Source organism: Podarcis filfolensis (assembly GCF_964270895.1).
Source record: "Podarcis filfolensis genome assembly, chromosome: 2".
NCBI classification, from domain to species: Eukaryota; Metazoa; Chordata; class Lepidosauria; order Squamata; family Lacertidae; genus Podarcis; species Podarcis filfolensis.
In genome coordinates this window covers 111,530,962-111,551,393 of record NC_139605.1, presented here as the reverse complement: position 1 = coordinate 111,551,393, position 20,432 = coordinate 111,530,962, and the positions used below count along the sequence as shown (strand labels likewise).

General features: G+C 46.5%; 1 protein-coding gene and 1 long non-coding RNA gene across 10 annotated transcripts in view; one reads left to right on the top strand and one right to left on the bottom strand.

The window, feature by feature from the left end:
- GLS2 (glutaminase 2) overlaps positions 1 to 20,432 on the top strand; it is a gene marked incomplete at its 5' end in the record, with an annotated part of 32,391 nt that overhangs the window by 10,060 nt on the left and 1,899 nt on the right. For 7 of the 9 annotated variants that reach the window (XM_083599247.1, XM_083599248.1, XM_083599252.1 and 4 more), the window contains 13 exons: positions 1,844 to 1,923; positions 4,064 to 4,227; positions 5,481 to 5,539; positions 6,597 to 6,629; positions 8,133 to 8,191; positions 8,651 to 8,717; positions 9,328 to 9,378; positions 12,056 to 12,232; positions 13,627 to 13,758; positions 14,495 to 14,602; positions 16,324 to 16,385; positions 17,615 to 17,691; positions 20,283 to 20,346. In XM_083599247.1, coding sequence (XP_083455373.1) covers positions 1,844 to 1,923; positions 4,064 to 4,227; positions 5,481 to 5,539; positions 6,597 to 6,629; positions 8,133 to 8,191; positions 8,651 to 8,717; positions 9,328 to 9,378; positions 12,056 to 12,232; positions 13,627 to 13,758; positions 14,495 to 14,602; positions 16,324 to 16,385; positions 17,615 to 17,691; positions 20,283 to 20,346 — 1,133 coding nt within the window. The remainder of the gene's footprint in view (positions 1 to 1,843; positions 1,924 to 4,063; positions 4,228 to 5,480; positions 5,540 to 6,596; positions 6,630 to 8,132; positions 8,192 to 8,650; positions 8,718 to 9,327; positions 9,379 to 12,055; positions 12,233 to 13,626; positions 13,759 to 14,494; positions 14,603 to 16,323; positions 16,386 to 17,614; positions 17,692 to 20,282; positions 20,347 to 20,432) is intronic. The other 2 variants (XM_083599246.1, XM_083599245.1) reach the window with 2 other exon arrangements.
- Positions 15,352 to 20,432, bottom strand: part of LOC310756012 — a 58,945-nt gene continuing 53,864 nt past the window's right edge. The window contains exon 2 of the long non-coding RNA XR_014544642.1: positions 15,352 to 15,413. This is a non-coding gene — a long non-coding RNA (uncharacterized lncRNA). The remainder of the gene's footprint in view (positions 15,414 to 20,432) is intronic.

The window sequence follows — 20,432 nt, the reverse complement described above, 5'->3', positions numbered from 1 at the left end:
GCAGAGGCTAAATACAAGCAAATCACAGTGCAAACCTATATATACAGTGGGCGCTCGGGTTGCAAACGTGATCCGTGTGGGATGCACGTCCACAACCCACAGTGTTCGCAACCCGCAGCGGCACATCTGTGCACATGCGGGTTGCGATTTGTTGCTTCTGCGCATGCGCAAAGTGTGATTTAGCGCTTCTGTGCATGCATGTCCACCGAAACCTGGAAGTAACGCGTTCCGGTGGTGTAGTGGTTAAGAGCAGTGGACTCGTAATCTGGTGAACTGGGTTCACTTCCCCACTCCTCCACATGCAGCTGCTGGGTGACCTTGGGCCAGTCACACTTCTCTGAAGTCTCTCAGCCCCACTCACCTCACAGAGTGTTTGTTGTGGGGGAGGAAGGGAAAGGAGATTGTGAGCCGCTTTGAGACTCCTTAGGGGAGTGATAAAGTGGAATATCAAATCCAAACTCTTCTTCTTCTGGGTTTCGGCTGGTCCATAACCCCAAAAAAATGCAACCTGAAGTGTCTGTAACCCGAGGTATGACTGTACCTCCTTAGAAGTGAGTCACTTTGAGTTCCCTGGTAAGCATGCATAGCCGGCATGGGGAGCCACTGTCCCCAATTGTTGGCTATTCTGTCTGGGGCTGAAGGGATCCGCAGTCCGACAATATCTGGAGGGCCACAGATTCCCCATCTCTGGAATATAAGATTGCAACCTCAATTTCTCTATCATCTTCCACCTGTCATTCTGTTGGGCATCAATCAAGGCTGACTTTTAAGGTCCCTTCCAACTCTGGGATGCTAGGGTGCAATAAATTATCTATGCTGAAAAGGGAGAGTTTACCCCTCCCCAACAATAATCACCTCCCTGAAGTTTATATTGACATCCATCAGAAAGCATCCCTTTCCACCAATAGATAGTTCGGGTTCTGAAGATAATGGGTTTTGCTGACTGGTAAGTTAATAGCTGGACGCAGGTGGCGCTGTGGGTTAAACCACAGAGCCTAGGACTTGACGATCAGAAGGTTGGCGGTTCGAATCCCCGTGACGGGGTGAGCTCCCGTTGCTTGTTGCTCAGTCCCTGCTCCTGCCAACCTGGCAGTTTGAAAGCACGTCAAAGTGCAAGTAGATAAATAGATACCGCTCTGGCGGGAAGGTAAACGGCATTTCCGTGCGCTGCTCTGGTTCGCCAGAAGCGGCTTTGCTGGCCACATGACCCGGAGGCCACATGTATGCCAGCTCCCTCAGCCAATAAAGCGAGATGAGCGCCGCAACCCCAGAGTCGGTCATTACTGGACCTAATGGTCAGGGGTCCCTTTACCTTTACCTTTAAGTTAATAGCTACCAGAAATTTTTCAGTGGCTGCAAGAAACAGTTCTGTAAGTTTTGAACGTAGCCACCAAATGAGAGGATTAAAAGTGTGCAGCTGTCAGAGAAGGAACTGTTGGAAGCTGGTGTGTGTGTGTGTGTGTGTGTGTGTGTGTGTGTGTGTGTGTTTAATGGGCACTGTGACTGCTTTAAAAAGACCAGAACCCAAGGTTGAAAATGTATGGCTTAGTCATGCTGGCCACATGACCCGGAAGCTGTACGCCGGCTCCCTCAGCCAATAAAGCGAGATGAGCGCCGCAACCCCTGAGTCGGTCACGACTGGACCTAGTGGTCAGGGGTCCCTTTACCTTTACCTAGCCTTCCTCTTCAGTCTACTGATTTCCATCAGTGGAGTGACAGCACTGGAAGCTGCCTGTGCTGTCCTCCATTAGGTGGGCAGATAGCTGAGATGAGGATAACTATCCTTCACACACACCCATCCCCATTGCTTAATTTGGGGCTGATTTCTCATTCCCTTTTCTAGGTGGCCAACTACATCCCACAGCTAGCAAAGTGCAATCCAGAGCTCTGGGGCGTGTCTCTTTGCACCGTGGATGGTCAACGGTGAGTGAAAGGGACCTGAACCTTAAATATGGGATTGAACACAAAGAGATAGGAAACAACTCTCCTGCTGAACATTGCTTGGTGCTGTCAGGTTTCAGGGACTTGGCTTCCTCCCCCCCCCCGCCCCTTTTGACAGTAGATAAGCAGAACAAAGCGAAAGGAGTCTCTTACCAGTTAGAGATTTTAATAGCGAGAGAACAAAGAATCCATTTCTAGGAATGAAGGTGCTCCCACTTAAGGGTTTCACCCACTTCCCCCCTAGTCACCCACTTCACTACCGTCATTTCTGCATCTTGCAATCTGATCTCGCAACCATTGTACTTTCTGAACAGCCACCTTATCTGCTCTCTTTGACCTTGGGCTGAGCGGATGGATGCTTTCCAGCAAGAGCGAGTCTTTTAACTCTCTCTCTCTCTCCCCCCCCCCCCCCGGTTCTTCTTTTCCTAGCTGTTCACCACCCAGTTCTTCCCAACTTCGGTCTCCTGAACTATGTCTCTCTGCAAACCACTGTTCCAAATCTACTGTCCCACTGTTCCTGGGAAGATCCTGAGCAGGGGGTGGGGGAGGCTCCCACCATTCCTCCTCAGCAGAGGTGCATACAGAGGTACCTCGGGTTAAGTACTTAATTCGTTCCGGAGGTCCGTTCTTAACCTGAAATTGTTCTTAACCTGAAGCACCACTTTAGCTAATGGGGCCTCCTGCTGCTGCCGCACCGCCAGAGCACGATTTCTGTTCTCATCCTGAAGCAAAGTTCTTAACCCGAGGTACTATTTCTGGGTTAGCAGAGTCTGTAACCTGAAGCATCTGTAACCCAAGGTACCACTGTATTAAGGAGGCAGGGAAAGGTGGTGCCTTCTGTCGTCAGATTTGCCTGCGGACCCCCGTAGGGTAAGGCAGAGATGGGGAACCTTGGGATCTGGGACCATTTGTGGCCCTCCAGTTTTCTCTGTCTGGTCCTCAGTGTAATTCCCATGGCAGATCTATTTCTGGATGCAGACTAGGATGCCGGAATGTTCTGGGCTAAGCATAGACTCGTCTGCCCCAGGACTGGCAGGGAATTCTGGAAGGAAGAGCTACCAGTCTGTATGTAACTGTGAGCAAGCAAAGTGCTCTAAAATAAATCTCTTCACCTAACATAGTTGAAGATAAATAAGTCTCTTCACCTAACATAGTGTTCTGGTTTTTAAGAGCCCCAGCCTCTGAACTCGGCACCTGAACCCCTCCCAAAATCACATTTCTACCAACCCTGCTCCGCACCCTCCTTAAGTGTTTTTGCTTGGCTAAAATTTGTCCTTGAACTCTGATAACCAGTCCTGCTTACCTGGATAGAGAACAGGGTAGAAGTTGGCCTACTGCACAAAGGTAACAATTGTGTTCATTACTCCTCCAACTTTTTCCTCTGGCCCCATACATCACTGGTGTGCGGGCCCCAGAAGTTTGCTGAGAAGGGAATGTGGCCCTTGGTTTGAGAAAGGACCCCCACCGCTGGAGTAAGGGGTTACAGTAATCCCATCCGGATGCCTAGAAAGCCACTTCCGGTCAGTACAGATAACGCTGAACTTGTTGTTGTTTAGTCGTTTAGTCGTGTCCGACTCTTTGTGACCCCATGGACCAGAGCCCGCCAGGCACTCCTGCCTTCCACTGCCTCCTGCAGTTTCGTAAGACTCATGTTTGTAGCTTCGAGAACACTGTCCAGCCATCTCGTCCTCTGTTGTTCCCTTCTCTTTGTGCCCTCCATCTTTCCCAACATCAGGGTCCTTTCCAGGGAGTCTTCTCTTCTCATGAGGTGGCCAAAGTATTGGAGCCTCAGCTTCATGATCTGTCCTTCCAGTGAGCACTCAGGGCTAATTTCCTTAAGAATGGATGTGTTTGATCTTCTTGCAGTCCATGGGACTCTCAAGAGTCTCCTCCAGCACCAGAATTCAAAAGCATCAATTCTTTGATCAATTCTTCTAGAACGCTGAACTAGGTGAACCCAATAGTTGGTAGAAGGAAGATTCCTATGTAACTCTGGCTTCTAGCACCCTTAATTATTAAAAATAATAATTTGGTCCCCTTGCCATTTTATCATTGGCTAGCTGAAGGTGGCAGGGGTAAGGAGGCATCTTCTGTCCTCAGTCGCCCTCTCTGTCCCTCCCAGGTATTCCATGGGCCACACCAAGACCCCATTCTGCCTGCAATCATGTGTCAAGCCCCTTAAATACGCCGTCGCCGTCAGTGAACTGGGCACTGACCGAGTGCACCAGTATGTCGGCAAAGAGCCCAGCGGGCTGCGTTACGACAAGCTTTCTCTCAACGAGGAAGGTAAGGTGGGCAGAATTCCAAATGACGAAGAATGGAGGAATGATGGAGAGCAGCCAGTGTGTCTCTATGTGAAATACCAAGGTTTGGATCCTCACTGATCCAGCCACAAAGCTTACAAAGTCCTCTTGGGCAAGTCACTAGCCATGCTCACGCGTAACACTAAACCATGGTTTGACTCTATACAAATGAGCTGAAGTGAACCCAAGCAAAGCTTTGGAGTTGCGTGTTTTCTTCCCTCTTCCCATATTCTTCAACATTTCTCTGATGAAAACAGGGACTGTTTTCCCTGCAGAGACTTTGAGTCTCTGCAATGGGTTTTCATGGAGCGAGACCACCAGGAATGAGCCAGGTCTGTGCAGGTTTTGTTTTTGCTAATAAAGAGTTAACTGTTGTTGTTGTTTTCTAATAAAGAGTTAACACCACTTGCTTCGTGTGATCTGCTGCTAGCTCGCTCCCAGCACTATAGCATGGGAACATGAACATGCAAGATTGTTACCATCAGTCATTCCAGAACACTCTGTGTGTGTGTCCCTGTGTCAGACAAACCCCCCATAATTTGGGGACAAGCTGAGGCATAATAAGGGGCAATGTTCCATGGTCATGTTCCACCATGATCATTGATGCCGGCTGTATATATTTATATACAGTAAGACCTTGGTTTCCAAATGCCTCCATTTTGGAACATTTCGGCTCCCGAACATCGAAAACCCAGAAGTAAGTGTTCCAGTTTTTGAATGTTTTCCAGAAGCTGAACATCTGACACAGCTTCTGCTTGAGTGCAGGAAGCTCCTGCAGCCAATCAGAAGCTGCAGCTCAGTTGTCAAATATTTTGGAAGCCGAACAGGCTTTCAGAGTGGATTACGTTTGACAACTGTGGTTTGATTGTATTTAATTTTCTTGCACTGACATCCAGCCTGTACATGTAACTCCCTGTTGGTTCCCCATCCAGGCACTGACCAGTCTCAGATCTACTGAATAATAATAATAAATTATTATTTATACCCCGCCCAGCTGGCTGGGTTTCCCCAGCTACTCTGTGTAGTGATCAGATGGGAATACCATGAGACCATCTGATCACTACACTCTGGGTGGCTTAGCTTCAGTAAGATGTTGTACCATCTTCATGCTACACCCTTGGTACATAACTGGATAGGCAAACAATATTATGTTCTTGGGCCGGCTGTAGGTTTTGTCTTGATGGACTTAAGCAAGGTGAAGTTTGAATAACCCTGCATTTTTCTTTTTGCGTCCAGGCATCCCCCACAACCCTATGGTGAATGCAGGGGCCATTGTCATCAGTTCTCTCATCAGGGTAAGGCATCTGTAGCCACAGTTCCAGAGGTGGGCTTGGGTTGCCCTGCACTCGATAGTACAAAAAGAAGAGGGCACATCACATTAAGGGGGTAGAGCGAGCACACCTGTGGAACAACCAAACCCTGTCCTGAAGAATACGAACTGGAAAGGAAAGTGGTCCATGCCTTGAGAACCACTTTTGTCCTTGGAAGTTCTCAAGTCATGGACAAAACCTAACAGGAATAACAGCATGAGGATCACCTTTGTTGCCACCCAACAGCAAGCAGAATCGCAGAGCCATAGAATAATGAAGTTCACAGCTCAGGATTCTAGTGAACTAGTAGCTTTGTATCTGGTGTCGCTTGGATCTTCTAAGAAGCCAAAAATTCGGTGCAGTTTTCAAATCGGTGGTTTAAATCAGTGCAGTTATTGAAAGGTTCAGTCGGACATCTTGTTTCAAAATGGCACCCAGATTGTATCCAAACATAAGATCAAAACCTGCTACTTGGTCTCAGGGACGATTGTGCAAAATTACAATATTTCAAGAGGTGTTCAAATGCAGAGTGAACTGACAAGCATTTTTTCAAACTATAGATTATGCTGGTGTACCTCAGTCAAGTTATCGGTTGTTGTTAACAATGCGCTGTAACTTAGAATGGCGCTGAGAACCAAGTGTGGCCTTTCTTCCTCAGTAAAGTAAAGTGTAAACCTCACCTGGGGTCTGGACTACAGCAGTTGTGGAAGGACTCCCAGGTTAGGTGACTGACCCATGGCATCAAGATCTGAATCCAGATTATTGCCCCTAATTTGAACACATGATCTGGGGTCTCTGTGGTTGACCTGTATCTCTAAGATACACAAAATCATAGCCAATGTTAGCAGAGGCATAGCATGAGGGGTGTTGTGGGTGCTGTGTCATATATGTTAGTCCTACTCAGAATCGATCCTTTGAAATTAATGGACATGACTAACTTAGGTCTATTAATTTCACTGAGTCTACTCTGGGCAGGACTTCGCTGAATGCAACTCAAACGTTTTTCATAACTCAACTGACTCCTTTTCTTGTTTTCTTTTAGATGGGCTGTAAGAAAGCTGAGAAGTTTGACTACGTGAGTGTGGCCTTTGCCACTTATTTCAAATCTCCATTTTACAGTTTCTCAAGGCCCAGGTTTCTCAGGATGGCGGAAACCTATTCACTGGACAGTCAAAGTCATTTCTTTTGCAAAACAATCCTGAGTTCTGATTTGGTCTGGGATTCCAGAATCCCTTGGAAGCTAGTGCTGGAGGGTGAGGAACTTGCAGGGCCCACAGAGATGTACTTTCAAATGTTGTTTGTCCTCAGCTAAATTGCAGAACGACAGCAATATTTCTGAAAGGTCCAGTTGGAGGTCGTTTCTAAACAACCTCGGCCCAGTATACCTGGAGGAGAGTCTCCACCCCCATCAGTCCAGCTCTGAGGGCCTTCTGGCGGTTCCCTCACTGCGAGAAGCCAAGCTACAGGGAACCAGCCAGAGTGCCTTCTAGGTAGTGGCGCCCTCCCTGTGAAACGCCCTCCCATCAGATGTCAAGGAAATAAACAACTATCTGACTTTTAGAAGATATCTGAAGGCAACCCTGTTTAGGGAAGTTTTTAATGTTTGATGTATTTATTGTGTTTTTTATGCAGTGGTACCTCTGGATTCGAACAGAATCCATTCTGGAGCCCCGTTCGCATCCTGAAGCGAATGTAACACCCGACTGCGTGGGTCGCATTTCGCCGTTTCCGTGCATGCGCATGACATCGTTTTGAGTGTCTGTGCATGCGTGAGCGGCGAAACCCAGAAGTAACACGTCCTGTTACTTCTGGATAGCCACAGAGCGCAACCTAAAAATGCTTAACCTGAAGCGTATTCATCACGATGTATGACTGTATTCTATTGGGAGCTGCCCAGAGTGGCTAGGGAAACCCAGCCGGATGGGCGGGGTATAATTAATTTCTTCTTATTATTATTATTATCAATGGCAACCCTCTGTCCATCTTCTGCCATAGGAAAGTTCCCTATCTACAGGCTAATACATGTAGACTATCATCACCGTTGCCTATTATTATTACTGCTGCTGCTACTCAATTAATTGAATACTTCTATTCAATTAATAAATAAATTGAATAAATAATACTACTACTAATGGGTGCCTATTAGTATATTATGTAATACAGTGGTACCTCAAGTTAAGTACTTAATTCATTCCGGAGGTCCATACTTAACCTGAAACTGTTCTTAACCTGAAGCACCACTTTAGCTAATGGGGCCTCCTGCTGCTGCCGTGCCGCCAGAGCACGATTTCTGTTCTCATCCTGAAGCAAAGTTCTTAACCTGAAGCACTATTTCTGGGTTAACAGAGTCTGTAACCTGAAGCGTATGTAACCTGAAGCGTATGTAACCTGAAGCGTATGTAACCCGAGGTACCACTGTACTTGTATATTGTGTAACATAAAATGGACACTGAAGGAAAAGAACTGTTCACTGACTGACAATTTCAATAAGCAGGAAAAGGAAAGGAAGCTAAAGAGAGATGGGGGCTGTGGTCTGGATCACAAACATATCTGAAAGACCTTCTTGCTTTGATTGTAGGTGTTGGATTATTTGAAGAAGATGGCCGGGAACGAGTATGTGGGATTCAGCAATACCACGTAAGACCAGCAGGAGGGGCAACGGCATCCTGCGTTGCTTTTGCAAGAGATGCTAATAACGCTTGTTTTGCTAGTACAGTGGTACCTCTGGTTACATACTTAATTCGTTCCGGAGGTCCGTTCTTAACCTGAAACTGTTCTTAACCTGAAGCACCACTTTAGCTAATAGGGCCTCCCGCTGCCGCTGCGCGATTTATGTTCTCATCCTGAGGTAAAGTTCTTAACCTGAAGCACTATTTCTGTAACCTGAAGCGTATGTAACCTGAAGCATATTGTAACTCGAGGTACCACTGTACCGGGTTTTTTTGGGTTTTTTAATTTTAAAAGTGTGGATGTGATTGAAATTGGCACGTAGAGCAGGGAACTCTCATTTTTATGTAAATGATAATTCTTGAAGGGTGGGCACCCAGCATCTGGAGAGAGAAATCAAGGAGTGTGTGTGTGTGTGTGTCTTAATAGGTTTCAATCGGAGAAAGAAACGGGAGACCGGAACTATGCTATTGGGTATTATCTTAAAGACAAAAAGGTAAGAAGGAAAGGAGGAGGAGGAGGGAGTTCTGTTTATTTTTTTGATTGGTTGCTTGTATTTCATTAAAATTCCATACAAGACTTAGAACCAGAAAATGGGGTAAAAGGTAAAGGGACCCCTGACCATTAGGTCCAGTTGTGGCTGACTCTGGGGTTGCGGCGCTCATCTTGCTTTATTGGCTGAGGGAGCCGGCGTACAGCTTCCGGGTCATGTGGCCAGCATGACTAAGCTGCTTCTGGCGAACCAGAGCAGTGCATGGAAATGCCGTTTACCTTCCCGCCAGAGCGGTACCTATTTATCTACTTGCACTTTGACGTGCTTTCGAACTGCTAGGTTGGGAGGAGCAGGGACTGAGCAACAAGCAACGGGAGCTTACCCCGTCACGGGGATTCGAACCGCCAACCTTCTGATCGGCAATTCCTAGGCTCTGTGGTTTAACCCACAGCGCCACCCATGTCCCCTAGAAAATGGGGTAAAGGCAGGGAAACATTGTTCCAGCAAGTGAGGGGCCCATCTTGGGTTGCTGGATGATGTTGAGAGAGGGTGCCTTGGTCCATCCTTGCCAGTGTCTGATGTTGTCGTATTCATTTTCTTCCCTGTGCCACAGTGCTTTCCACAGGGAGCGGACATGACGGCAGCTCTCGACTTATACTTCCAGGTGAGTTGGCTTTCTGGACCCCCTCCTCAGCTGGGAATTTGGGTTCCTCCTGAGTTATTTTCCAAGTTCAGAGGATCGAGGCTGAAAGTGTAATCTGTGAGAGGGATGAGTAAGCAAGATCTTTCCGCTGGGTGTGGCAGTACTGCAGCTGAACCCAGAACTGCAGTTTTTTTGTGGATGCCTGGATTTATCAAATACACTATGTAACCTGCATCTCAATGGAAAATAACCATCTGTTTAAAAACATACTAAGAATAGATTATTTAGCAATTCTTAATAGCTAACAGAGATAACAGGGTCACTGTTTCAAGAAGGCGGGGTGGGGGCTGTTCCCAATGCAGTGCTTTATAACACAGGTTAAAATGCACAGCTTTTTTGCCATTTAATCTTGAATATATCCAGGATTAGGCCTTCACTAGAGTGGAAATAGTGAGACACTTGAAGACTTCCACAGGTTATACAGGCTAAAGTTCTTTCCAGTGTGTCTGGCACATAGCTTTGGCAGAGAAACTGATCTAACAAAGCAAGATTTATTCATTGTAGCACAGTATCCATTTATTGCACACATTAATAAGTCCACATCTGGGTAATACATGCTCATTCCTTCTGGAACAAAACTCTTACCACTGACAGTCACAATCTGCTATTCATTTATCTCGTAGTCTGCTCATTTTCTTATGTGCGAAATTATCTTGTATTTCTGTACTGTATCTAGTTCTCCTGGCCTATGCTGTTATTGGCTTGTTATAACTAACAATTGCCTACTTCATTTTAATGGAAGTTCAAGAAACACACACACACACACAGTGGTACCTCGGCTTAAGTACTTAACTCGTTCCAGAGGTCTGTACTTAACCTGAAACTGTTCTTAACCTGAAACACCACTTTAGCTAATGGGGCCTCCTGCTGCTGCTGCGCCGCCGGAGCACGATTTCTGTTCTCATCCTGAAGCAAAGTTCTTAACCTGAGGTACTATTTCTGGGTTAGCGGAGTCTGTAACCTGAAGCATATGTGAAATCTGAAATGGCACTCCAGTCTTTACAGATAAAACATATTTTTCAAAAATCACAATAACCTGCCCACCCCCCCAATAACTTCAGTTATGAAAAGCCAACCTCAATAAGACAGATTTTCCCCAAACACCTGAACAACTGGTTCTAGAAAAGCACGGACAAATTCAGGTGTAGATTCTGTAACACACATACACAGATTCCTATGCCACGGTTAGTCTGCTCCTTAAGCGGGTTGAGGAACCTGGTTTGAACTTTCCATAGAATTATATTGATTTGAATCCTTAGTGTCCAACTCTGTTCCAAAGAGGGCATTCTTAGAAATTCAATTCTAGGTTTTCTTCTAGGCTGGTGATTCATGATGGAACCAAAAGTTCAGTCCAGTTTTGCTTCTTTTCCTAGAAGCAATCTGTACACTGCTCAAAATCAGGCAGATTCTAGTTGATTTGGGGATCAGTGCTAAGGTTATTTTAGAACTTATGCAAAAATAAGGGTGGGGTGAGGGAATAGATAGTAAAGCCCATCTTGGACTAGACTGCTTCAAAGTGCAGCTGAGGAGAGAGGCTTTCCATGTTTGAATTGCAATCCATGTAAAAAACCTATTGTACCTAGAATGTCAGTAAAAGGGATTTCTCCCACATTTTCCACTATTTTCCCACATGAAGGGAGATTTTGACATGGGGAGTATTCAAATACATAATCTCCCACCTGTAGTCTTTTAACTGGAAAGACTGCATATTTTTCTCTGTGTGTTAAACAGAGAGTTGTGCCCTTCAATGTCATGTCTCAGCAGAGTCCAGGGTCCATTTCTGGGACTTATTTATAGCTCCAGACCAGTGGTGTCAAAACTTTTTTCAAAGAGGGCCAGATTTGATGAAGTGAAGGGCCGTGAGGGCCAACCAAATGGCTGGCCAAAGTTGTTAACCCTTTTTTAAAGGATTTTACCCCAGGAAATAAACTGCCACAGGGGCTGGATTAAACCAACAAACGGGCCGGATTAGGCCCCCGAAACAGACTTTGGACTTGCCTGCTCTAAACCATGAGTAGGCAAACTAAGGCCCAGGGACTGGATCTGGCCCAGTCGCCTTCTAAATCCAGCCTGCAGACGGTCCGGGAATCAGCGTGTTTTTACATGAGTAGAATGTGTCCTTTTATTTAAAATGCATCTCTGGGTTATTTGTGGGGCATAGGAATTACAGTGGTACCTCTGGATATGAACGGGATCCGTTCCAGAGCCCCGTTCGTATCCAGAAGCAAACGCAACCTGTGGGTCACAATTCGCCGCTTCCGCGCATGCGCGCGATGTCATTTTGACCGTCTGCGCATGCGCAAGCCGCGAAACCTGGAAGTAACGCGTTCCGTTACTTCCGGGTCACCGCGGAGTGCAACCCGAAAGCGCTCAACCTGAATCACATTTAACCCGAGGTATGACTGAATTTTTTTTTTTAGTTTGTTGTTTTTTTTTCAAAATATAGTCCGGCCCCCTACAAGGTCTGAGGGACAGTGGACTGGCCCCCTGCTGAAAAAGTTTGCTGACCCCTGCTCTAGACACTGGAACCTATTATGATTCTCATAACTTTGAATATTGCTTCTTTGTTAATGATACAATAGCGATTTTTCCTCCCGTTCCCCCCCCCTTTCCCTTTAATCCCCTCCATCCTGCAAAGCTGTGCTCTGTGGAAGTAACTTGCGAGTCCGGCAGTGTCATGGCGGCCACACTGGCCAACGGTGGCATCTGCCCCATCACGGGCGAGTGTGTGTTGAGCGATGAAGCTGTCCGCAACACCCTCAGCCTCATGCACTCGTGTGGCATGTATGACTTCTCTGGAGAGTTCGCCTTCCATGTAAGTGTCTGCAGTATCTTTTGGTGGGCTGCAAATGGGAGACAACTATGTGTGCTTCAGTAGTGTGTGTGTGTGTGCGTGTGTGTGATGGTGATAATGATGATTTATTGAATTTATATACCACTCAATACCCGGGGGTCTCAGGCAGGGGCGTACGAAGGGGGGGCGGAGAGGGCAGGATTCTGAATTCCAGCTGCTGGAAACTGCAAGAGGGTTGTGTCACCCAGCTCTACCCCTCCTTTAAATCAGAACCAGTGAAGGCAGTGAAGGTCCTGTGTGAGTGCCTGGAGGCGGTTGAAGGATGGATGGCGGCTAACAGATCGAGGTTGAATCCTGACAAGACAGAAGTACTGTTTTGGGGGGACAGGGGGTGGGTGGGGGTGGGGGATTCCCTGGTCCTGAATGGGGTAGCTGTGCCCCTGAAGGACCAGGTGCGCAGCCTGGGAGTCATTTTGGACTCACAGCTGTCCATGGAGGCGCAGGTCAATTCTGTATCCAGGGCAGCTGTCTACCAACTCCACCTGGTACGCAGGCTGAGACCCTTCCTGCCGGCGGACTGTCTCGCCAGAGTGGTGCATGCTCTAGTTATCTCCCGCTTGGACTACTGCAACACGCTCTACGTAGGGCTACCTTTGAAGGTGACCCGGAAACTGCAGTTAATCCAGAATGCGGCAGCTAGACTGGTGACTGGGAGTGGCCGCCGGGATCACATAACACCAGTTCTGAGAGATCTGCATTGGCTCCCAGTACGTTTCCGAGCACAATTCAAAGTGTTGGTGCTGACCTTTAAAACTCTAAACGGCCTCGGTCCTGTATACCTGAAGGAGCGTCTCCACCCCCATCGTTCAGCCCGGACACTGAGATCCAGCGCCGAGGACCTTCTGGCGGTTCCCTCACTGCGAGAAGTGAGGTTACAGGGAACCAGACAGAGGGCCTTCTCAGTAATGGCACCCGCCCTGTGGAACACCCTCCCTTCAGATGTGAAGGAAATAAGCAGCTATCCTATCTTTAAAAGACATCTGAAAGCAGCCCTGTTCAGGGAAGTTTTTAATATTTAACGCTGTACTGTTTTTAACACTTGATTGGGAGCCACCCAGAGCGGCTGGAAAACTTAGCCAGGTGGGCGGGATATAAATAATAAATTATTATTATTATTATTATTATTATTATTATTATTATTATTATTATTGTGTTCAGGTCTTGCTTGTGTTCACTTCTAACAGGCGTCTGATTGGCTACTGTGGGAAAAGGATGTTGACTTAGAAGGGCCACTGGCCTGATCCATAAGAATATGCTCTTACAAAACATGAGGAAGAATTCTGTGCCACTCAAAAGCAAGCTCATTCCTCATCCTTCATCTAATTTCCCTCCCGCTTTTGTTTCCTCACCTTCAGGTTGGTCTACCCGCCAAATCCGCAGTCTCTGGCGCCATCTTGCTGGTGGTGCCCAACGTCATGGGTGTGATGTGTCTGTCGCCCCCTCTGGATAAAGTTGGCAACAGCACGAGGGGGATTGGGTTTTGCCAGGTGAGTTTCCCCACATACATAACAGGCAGAATGAGCGCTGATAAAGCAGTCAGTGAGAACCACCTGGTTGAAGTGGGAGGGATGGCTCTGTGCAAGTCCCTCTTCCAACTTCCATTCCAGTGGCGTGTGGTGAATTTTTTTGCATGGGAACAGTTAGGGCCAGAGGCACCAGCTTGCAAAGGTGATTGAGGCGGAGATTTGATTTGAGTTTCTACTGAAATGAGGCTGCATTTTAATGTTGTGCTTAATTTTGTTTTTAAGTTGTATTTTAATCAATTGTTTTTACCTGGTGTTAGCTGCCCTGGCTGGGGAGGGTGGGGTATAAATAAAACAACTTCTTCTTCTTCTTCTTCTTCTTCTTCTTCTTCTTCTTCTTCTTCTTCTTCTTCTTCTTAATGCATTTGCATAATCTATAAACATCTAGAAGTTGCCTGATTTTTTTTCTGCTGCAGACTTCGGATTTTATTTAAGACCTTCCAAACCCAAACTTGAATCTCCCACTGTTTTTGGACTACAGTTCCCATTATCCCTGACCACTGGTCCTGCTAGCTAGGGATGATGGGAATTGTAGTCCAAAAACAGCGGGAGACCCAAGTTTGGTAAACACTGGTTTAACCCTGTGAAGGTTTCGTGGTGAAATATTCTGCTTGTGACTTCACACTTCTGTTCCCACTTCTGACCACTTTCCCCCGTGCTTTGCATGCTCCTTGTTACCTTTTGACTCCTCTTTCTGCAGGAACTGGTCTCGCTCTTCAACTTCCACAACTACGACAACTTACTGCACTGCACCCGCAAGATGGACCCACGCCGTGAAGGAATCGAAGTTAGAGTAATGACAGAAACGGTTGTCTGAAAGATAATGACAGACTTTAGTGGAAGAGGGCAGAAGTGAAGTTTCGGATGGGATGATTTATATATATATATATATATATATATATATTGCACCAATGACCCCTCAGCATATTATGATAATAAGCTGAGGATTCTATGCTGTTGGCTGCTTTGACGATAAAAACTTTTTACTTGTCAGGCTGGCAACGACTGGACAAGTACCATATTTTTCGCTCTATAACACGCACCAGACCATAACATAGTTTTTAGAGGAGGAAAACAAGAAAAAAAATATTCTAAACGAAATAGTGGATATATGATTTTTGTGGTTCATGCTGTGGCCACAGACATGTGATCTGACAGTGAGTTTGGAGTAGCCCAATGCAAAAATCCTGAGGATCCATGTGGCTCCATGCTTTGTAACCACGGAAGAGGGAAGGAAGGGGAACCATGGATCCTCTGCTCACGACTGCAGCAGATCCCCCCCCCCCCGCCACCCGCAGGCATTCGCTCCATAACATGCACAGACATTTCCCCTTACTTTCTAGGAGGAAAAAAGTGAGTGTTATGGTGCAAAAAATACGGTATTATTTACAAACTCTCACCTTCTCAGTCAAGAAATAACTCGCAGAAATACCCAAGCAGCTCCCAACCGCCACCTCCTTTCCCCAATACCATCAATTATTTGAAATATATTCCCAATTATCTGAAATATATTCCCAATTAAATTACATTACAAATACTAACATTTTTTGCTTTAGTTACAGGTAGGTAGCCGTGTTGGTCTGCCGTAGTCAAAATAAAAAAATTCCTTCCAGTAGCACCTTAGAGACCAACGAAGTTTGTTATTGGTATGAGCATGCACACAAAAGCTCATACCAATAACAAACTTCGTTGGTCTCTAAGATGCTATGGGAAGAATTTTTTATATTTTTTGCTTTAATCAACATGCGTACGTTGGGAGGGTTGAACACCTCCAAAATGAGGAGGACTAGAAATAATAATAATAATAATAATAATAATAATAATAATAATAATTATTATTATTATTATTATTATTATTATTATTATTATTATTTATACCCCGCCCATCTGGCTGGGCTTCCCCAGCCACTCTGGGTGGCTTCCAAAAAAATATATTAAAGCACTGCAATACATCAAACATTAAAAGCTTCCCTAAACAGGGCTGCCTTCAGATGTCTTCTAAAAGTCTGGTAGTTGTTGTTCTCTTTGACATCTGGTGGGAGGGCATTCCACAGGGAGGGCACCACTACCGAGAAGTCCCTCTGCCTGGTTCCCTGTAACTGCTTCTCGCAGTGAGGGAACTGCCAGAAGGCCCTCGGAAGTGGACCTCAGTGTCTGGGTAGAATGATGGGGGTGGAGACCCTCCTTCAGATATACTGGACCGAGGCGGTATACGTTTTGAGTACTGTGTGGGTGAAGTCACAGAATACGAATAGTCCCAGCTGTAGCACATTCCATAAAGTTCAGAACTTTATAATAGCTTCAAAATAGGATTAGGCAAATTCATGGAGGATAAGTCTATTGGTGGCTGCTAGCCACACGAGCTATGCATCGCCATCAGTTACTGGGAATCACAGTTGGGGAGAGCGCTGTTGTGCCTGGTTTGCAGGCTTCCCGTGGGTATCTCATTGACCATAGTGAGAACGAGCCTTTGGCTTGATCCAGTAAGACTTTTCTTACATTCTCAACACCTCGCTCCATCTCTTTCAGAACAAGACAGTGGTGAACCTGCTGTTTGCTGCCTACAGTGGCGACATCTCTGCTCTTCGGAGGTACGGGCCAGCCAGACTAGGGGAAAGACAGTGCTGGGGAAAGATTTCTTGAACTGCCTTTCGATATACGATACGATATCTTTATTGTCATTGTCCTATACAGAACAATGAAGTTGAAAAATCTACATAAGACATTCAAAAACCCCTAAAAACTCTGAAACCCCATTTAAAAATACAATATACTCCTATAGAGGGACGCGGGTGGCGCTGTGGGTTAAACCACAGAACCTAGGACTTGCCGATCAGAAGGTCGGTGGTTCGAATCCCCGTGACGGGGTGAGCTCCCGTTGCTTGGTCCCTGCTCCTGCAAACCTAGCAGTTCGAAAGCCCGCCAAAGTGCAAGTAGATAAATAGGTACCACTCCGGCGGGAAGGTAAACGGCGTTTCTGTGCGCAGCTCTGGTTTGCCAGAAGCGGCTTAGTCATGCTGGCCACATGACCCGGAAGCTGTATGCCAGCTCCCTCGGCCAATAAAGTGAGATGAGCGCCGCAACCCCAGAGTCGGCCACAACTGGACCTGATGGTCAGGGGTCTCCTTATACTGTGTTTAAAACCAGAATTGCATTTGGGTAGAAACTGTTTCTCAGGCGGCTAGTCCTAGTCTTTATGACCCTGTACCTTCTTCCAGAAGGCAGACGCTGAAAGAGATCATTTTCCGGGGTGTGCACTATCCTGCGCTATCTCTGCAGCTTTCTTTTGGCACTTGGCAGCATAGATTTGATCAAAGGTATGAAGTGTGCACCCAATTATTCTCTCTACAGTCTTTACAACCCTGGAACCCTGGGATGGGGAACTTGTAGCCCTCCAGATGTAGCTGGACTACAATACCCATCAGCTCCAGCCAGAATGGCCAGTGGCCTCGAGGATGATGGGAATTGTAGTCCAACAATATGTGGAGGGCCATAGGTACCCCATCCTTGATCAAGTTCAGGGTTTCCCAAACTTGGGTCTCCAGCTATTTTTGGACTACAATTCCCATCATCCCTGACCACTGGTCTTGATAGCTAGGGATGATGGGAATTGTAGTCCAAAAAACAGCTGGAGACTCAAGTTTGGGAAACATGGATCTTGTTTATCTGACTATAGTTTAAATTGCTCTGCATGGTAGTCCTCCTCAGAGTAGGCCCATTGAAATTAAGATACATGACTAGCAGCCTGTTAATTTCAATGGGTCTATGAGCAGAACTAGCATTGGAAATAACACTGACTCTCTTCTTGGCTTCCCTCTAGATTTGCCCTGTCAGCCATGGACATGGAACAGAAAGACTACGACTCCCGCACAGCTCTTCATGTAGCTGCAGCTGAAGGTAGCATGCTGGGGCCACAAATGTTTCATGAGTCTAGGGCCATGTTTGCACCTTGCAGGCTTGCACAGCCCCAATGCACCTCAGGGGATTCAGTCATGCACCTCTCTGGTGTCCTTCTGCCCAGTGTTTTTGCACCTGGCTAAGGACCACTTAGGGACACAGGTGGTGCTGTGGGTTAAACCACAGAGCCTAGGACTTGCCGATCAGAAGGTCGGCGGTTCGAATCCCCGCAACGGGGTGAGCTCCCGTTGCTCGGTCCCTGCTCCTGCCAACCTAGCAGTTCAGAAGCACGTCAAAGTGCAAGTAGATAAATAGGTACTGCTCTAGCGGGAAGGTAAACAGTGTTTCCGTGCACTGCTCTGGTTCGCCAGAAGCGGCTTAGTCATGCTGGCCACATGACCCGGAAGCTGTACGCCAGCTCCCTCGGCCAATAAAGCGAGATGAGCGCCGCAACCCCAGAGTCGGTCACGACTGGACCTAATGGTCAGGGGTCCCTTTACCTTTTATGGACCACTTAATGACCAAGTGAAGATGCCTGGGTGCCAGGATGGTACCTGACCACCATCTGAGGATCATTGGATATGGACTGTTCCCATACACCAGACATGGCCAAACTTGGCCCTCCAGATGTTTTGGGACTACAATTCCCACCATCCCTAGCTAACAGGACCAGTGGTCAGGGATGATGGGAATTGTAGTCCCAAAACATCTGGAGGGCCAAGTTTGGCCATACCTGCCATACATCAATACCCAACCCTGTCGAATTCTATCAGTTATATTTTATCTGCACAAGCAGAATAAATTTCTGGAACCAAAATGCTTTTTTCCGTGCAGCCTGAGCAGGAGCAGTCACAATTAAGAAAAAGAGGTCGGAATAGGCCAATATATATCCCTGGATCAAGTGACTCTTCTTCTTTTAAGTTCTCAAAGCTCTTAACCTAGCTCAAGGTTGTCATCTGAACTAGCCAGATGTTTAACTGGTAATCACAGTCAGTCCATCATTTGAAAAACAAGACTTTAGAGCTATATTACACAAAAATAGCAACTAATCATTCCATTTTGGCGACTGCAACCTTGGTTTAAGGAGCCATTTTGCACCCAGCTTATATATCTGAGTTTCTAACGCTGCTTCTGCCCTAAAAGTGGAGCCTAGTGTGGTGGTAGCGCTATGGGGTCAATGGTGCATTGCTTCAATACAATGCGACACACCATTTCTGTTAAGTGCACTCACCATGTTCTTTGAGATTTGTTGTTGTTTAATAATTTAGTCGTGTCCGACTCTTCGTGACCCCATGGACCAGAGCATGCCAGGCACTCCTGTCTTCCACTGCCTCCCACAGTTTGGTCAAACTCATGCTGGTAGCTTCGAGAACACTGTCCAACCATCTCGTCCTCTGTCGTCCCCTTCTCCTTGTGCCCTCCATCTTTCCCAACATCAGGGTCTTTTCCAGGGAGTCTTCTCTTCTCATGAGGTGGCCAAAGTATTGGAGCCTCAGCTTCACGATCTGTCCTTCCAGTGAGCACTCAGGGCTGATTTCCTTCAGAATGGAGAGGTTTGATCTTCTTGCAGTCCATGGGACTCTCAAGAGTCTCCTCCAGCACCATAATTCAAAAGCCTCAATTCTTCGGCGATCAGCCTTCTTTATGGTCCCGCTCTCACTTCCATACATCACTACTGGGAAAACCATAGAGGAACATAATAAGAATCAAAGGCTATCAAAGATACTGAACCAGGGACATAAGTGGGGAAGAGGATTTAGGTGCAAGGATAGTGAAAATGGCAGGCGAAAGATAGAAGGCATCGGCTGGGAACTGGAGGCACCTGACATGAGAACAAGATAAAGCTATGCATTGATGCTGAAGAGGTTTCCATTAGAGATGGAAATGTAAGGTCCCAAACCACAGGTGGATAACCTGTACCCACCATTCCAAGATCTTGTTGGACTCCAACTCCCATCGGCCCCAGGATGGTGGGAGTTGGAGTCCAGCAGCATATATAGGTTTCTCTCCCCTGCTCTAAACTTTTACATGTCTCCACAAACTCTATGCAACGTTAGGGATAAAAGATGCAGGAATCTCTGTCTCTCTCCCCCCCCCCCCACCTTACATTCCCAGCTAATCAATTTTCTGTGTTTTAAGACAAAAGTTAATTTCAAATATTTTGACTAAGCAGGACTGTACAAAGTAATGCTTGTTTTACATTGGGACTGTAAAAAGTCCCAGGCTTTAATGTAGATTAACGGGTATTTTTAAGGCTCTGTCTTAATGAGAGGTTAGCAGACTGTCACAGCTCATACACAAGGAACTCTGGTTTTGTAGCAAAGGACCTCAGATTAAACTATCACGGTGCTCTCTGCAAGCTATAGGGGTTTGGGGGCCAGACCAGGGGCCATTTAGGAAGAATTAAACCTCTTTCAAGGCAGCTTAGGTTTACAGTTTCGCTGTGTCCATCTATTGCTATGAGTAAGCTACTTGCTCTGTAATAACCTTCCTGCAATCCACCAACTCTCTGCTTAAATAACTTTGTGACTTGTTGGGGGTGGGCCAAGAGATTGAAACTTAAAATTCTGTTATTCCTCCCCCCTGCCCAGGTCACCTGGAGGTTGTGAAGTTTCTGGTGGAAGCCTGCAGAGTAAATCCTTTTGTCAAAGACAGGTGAGGAATAGTAGGCTTATGAAGGACTGGGGAGAGGGGAGGTCTGTTCTTAGCTGGGACATCAGGGATTGCCACAGCCAAAGGCA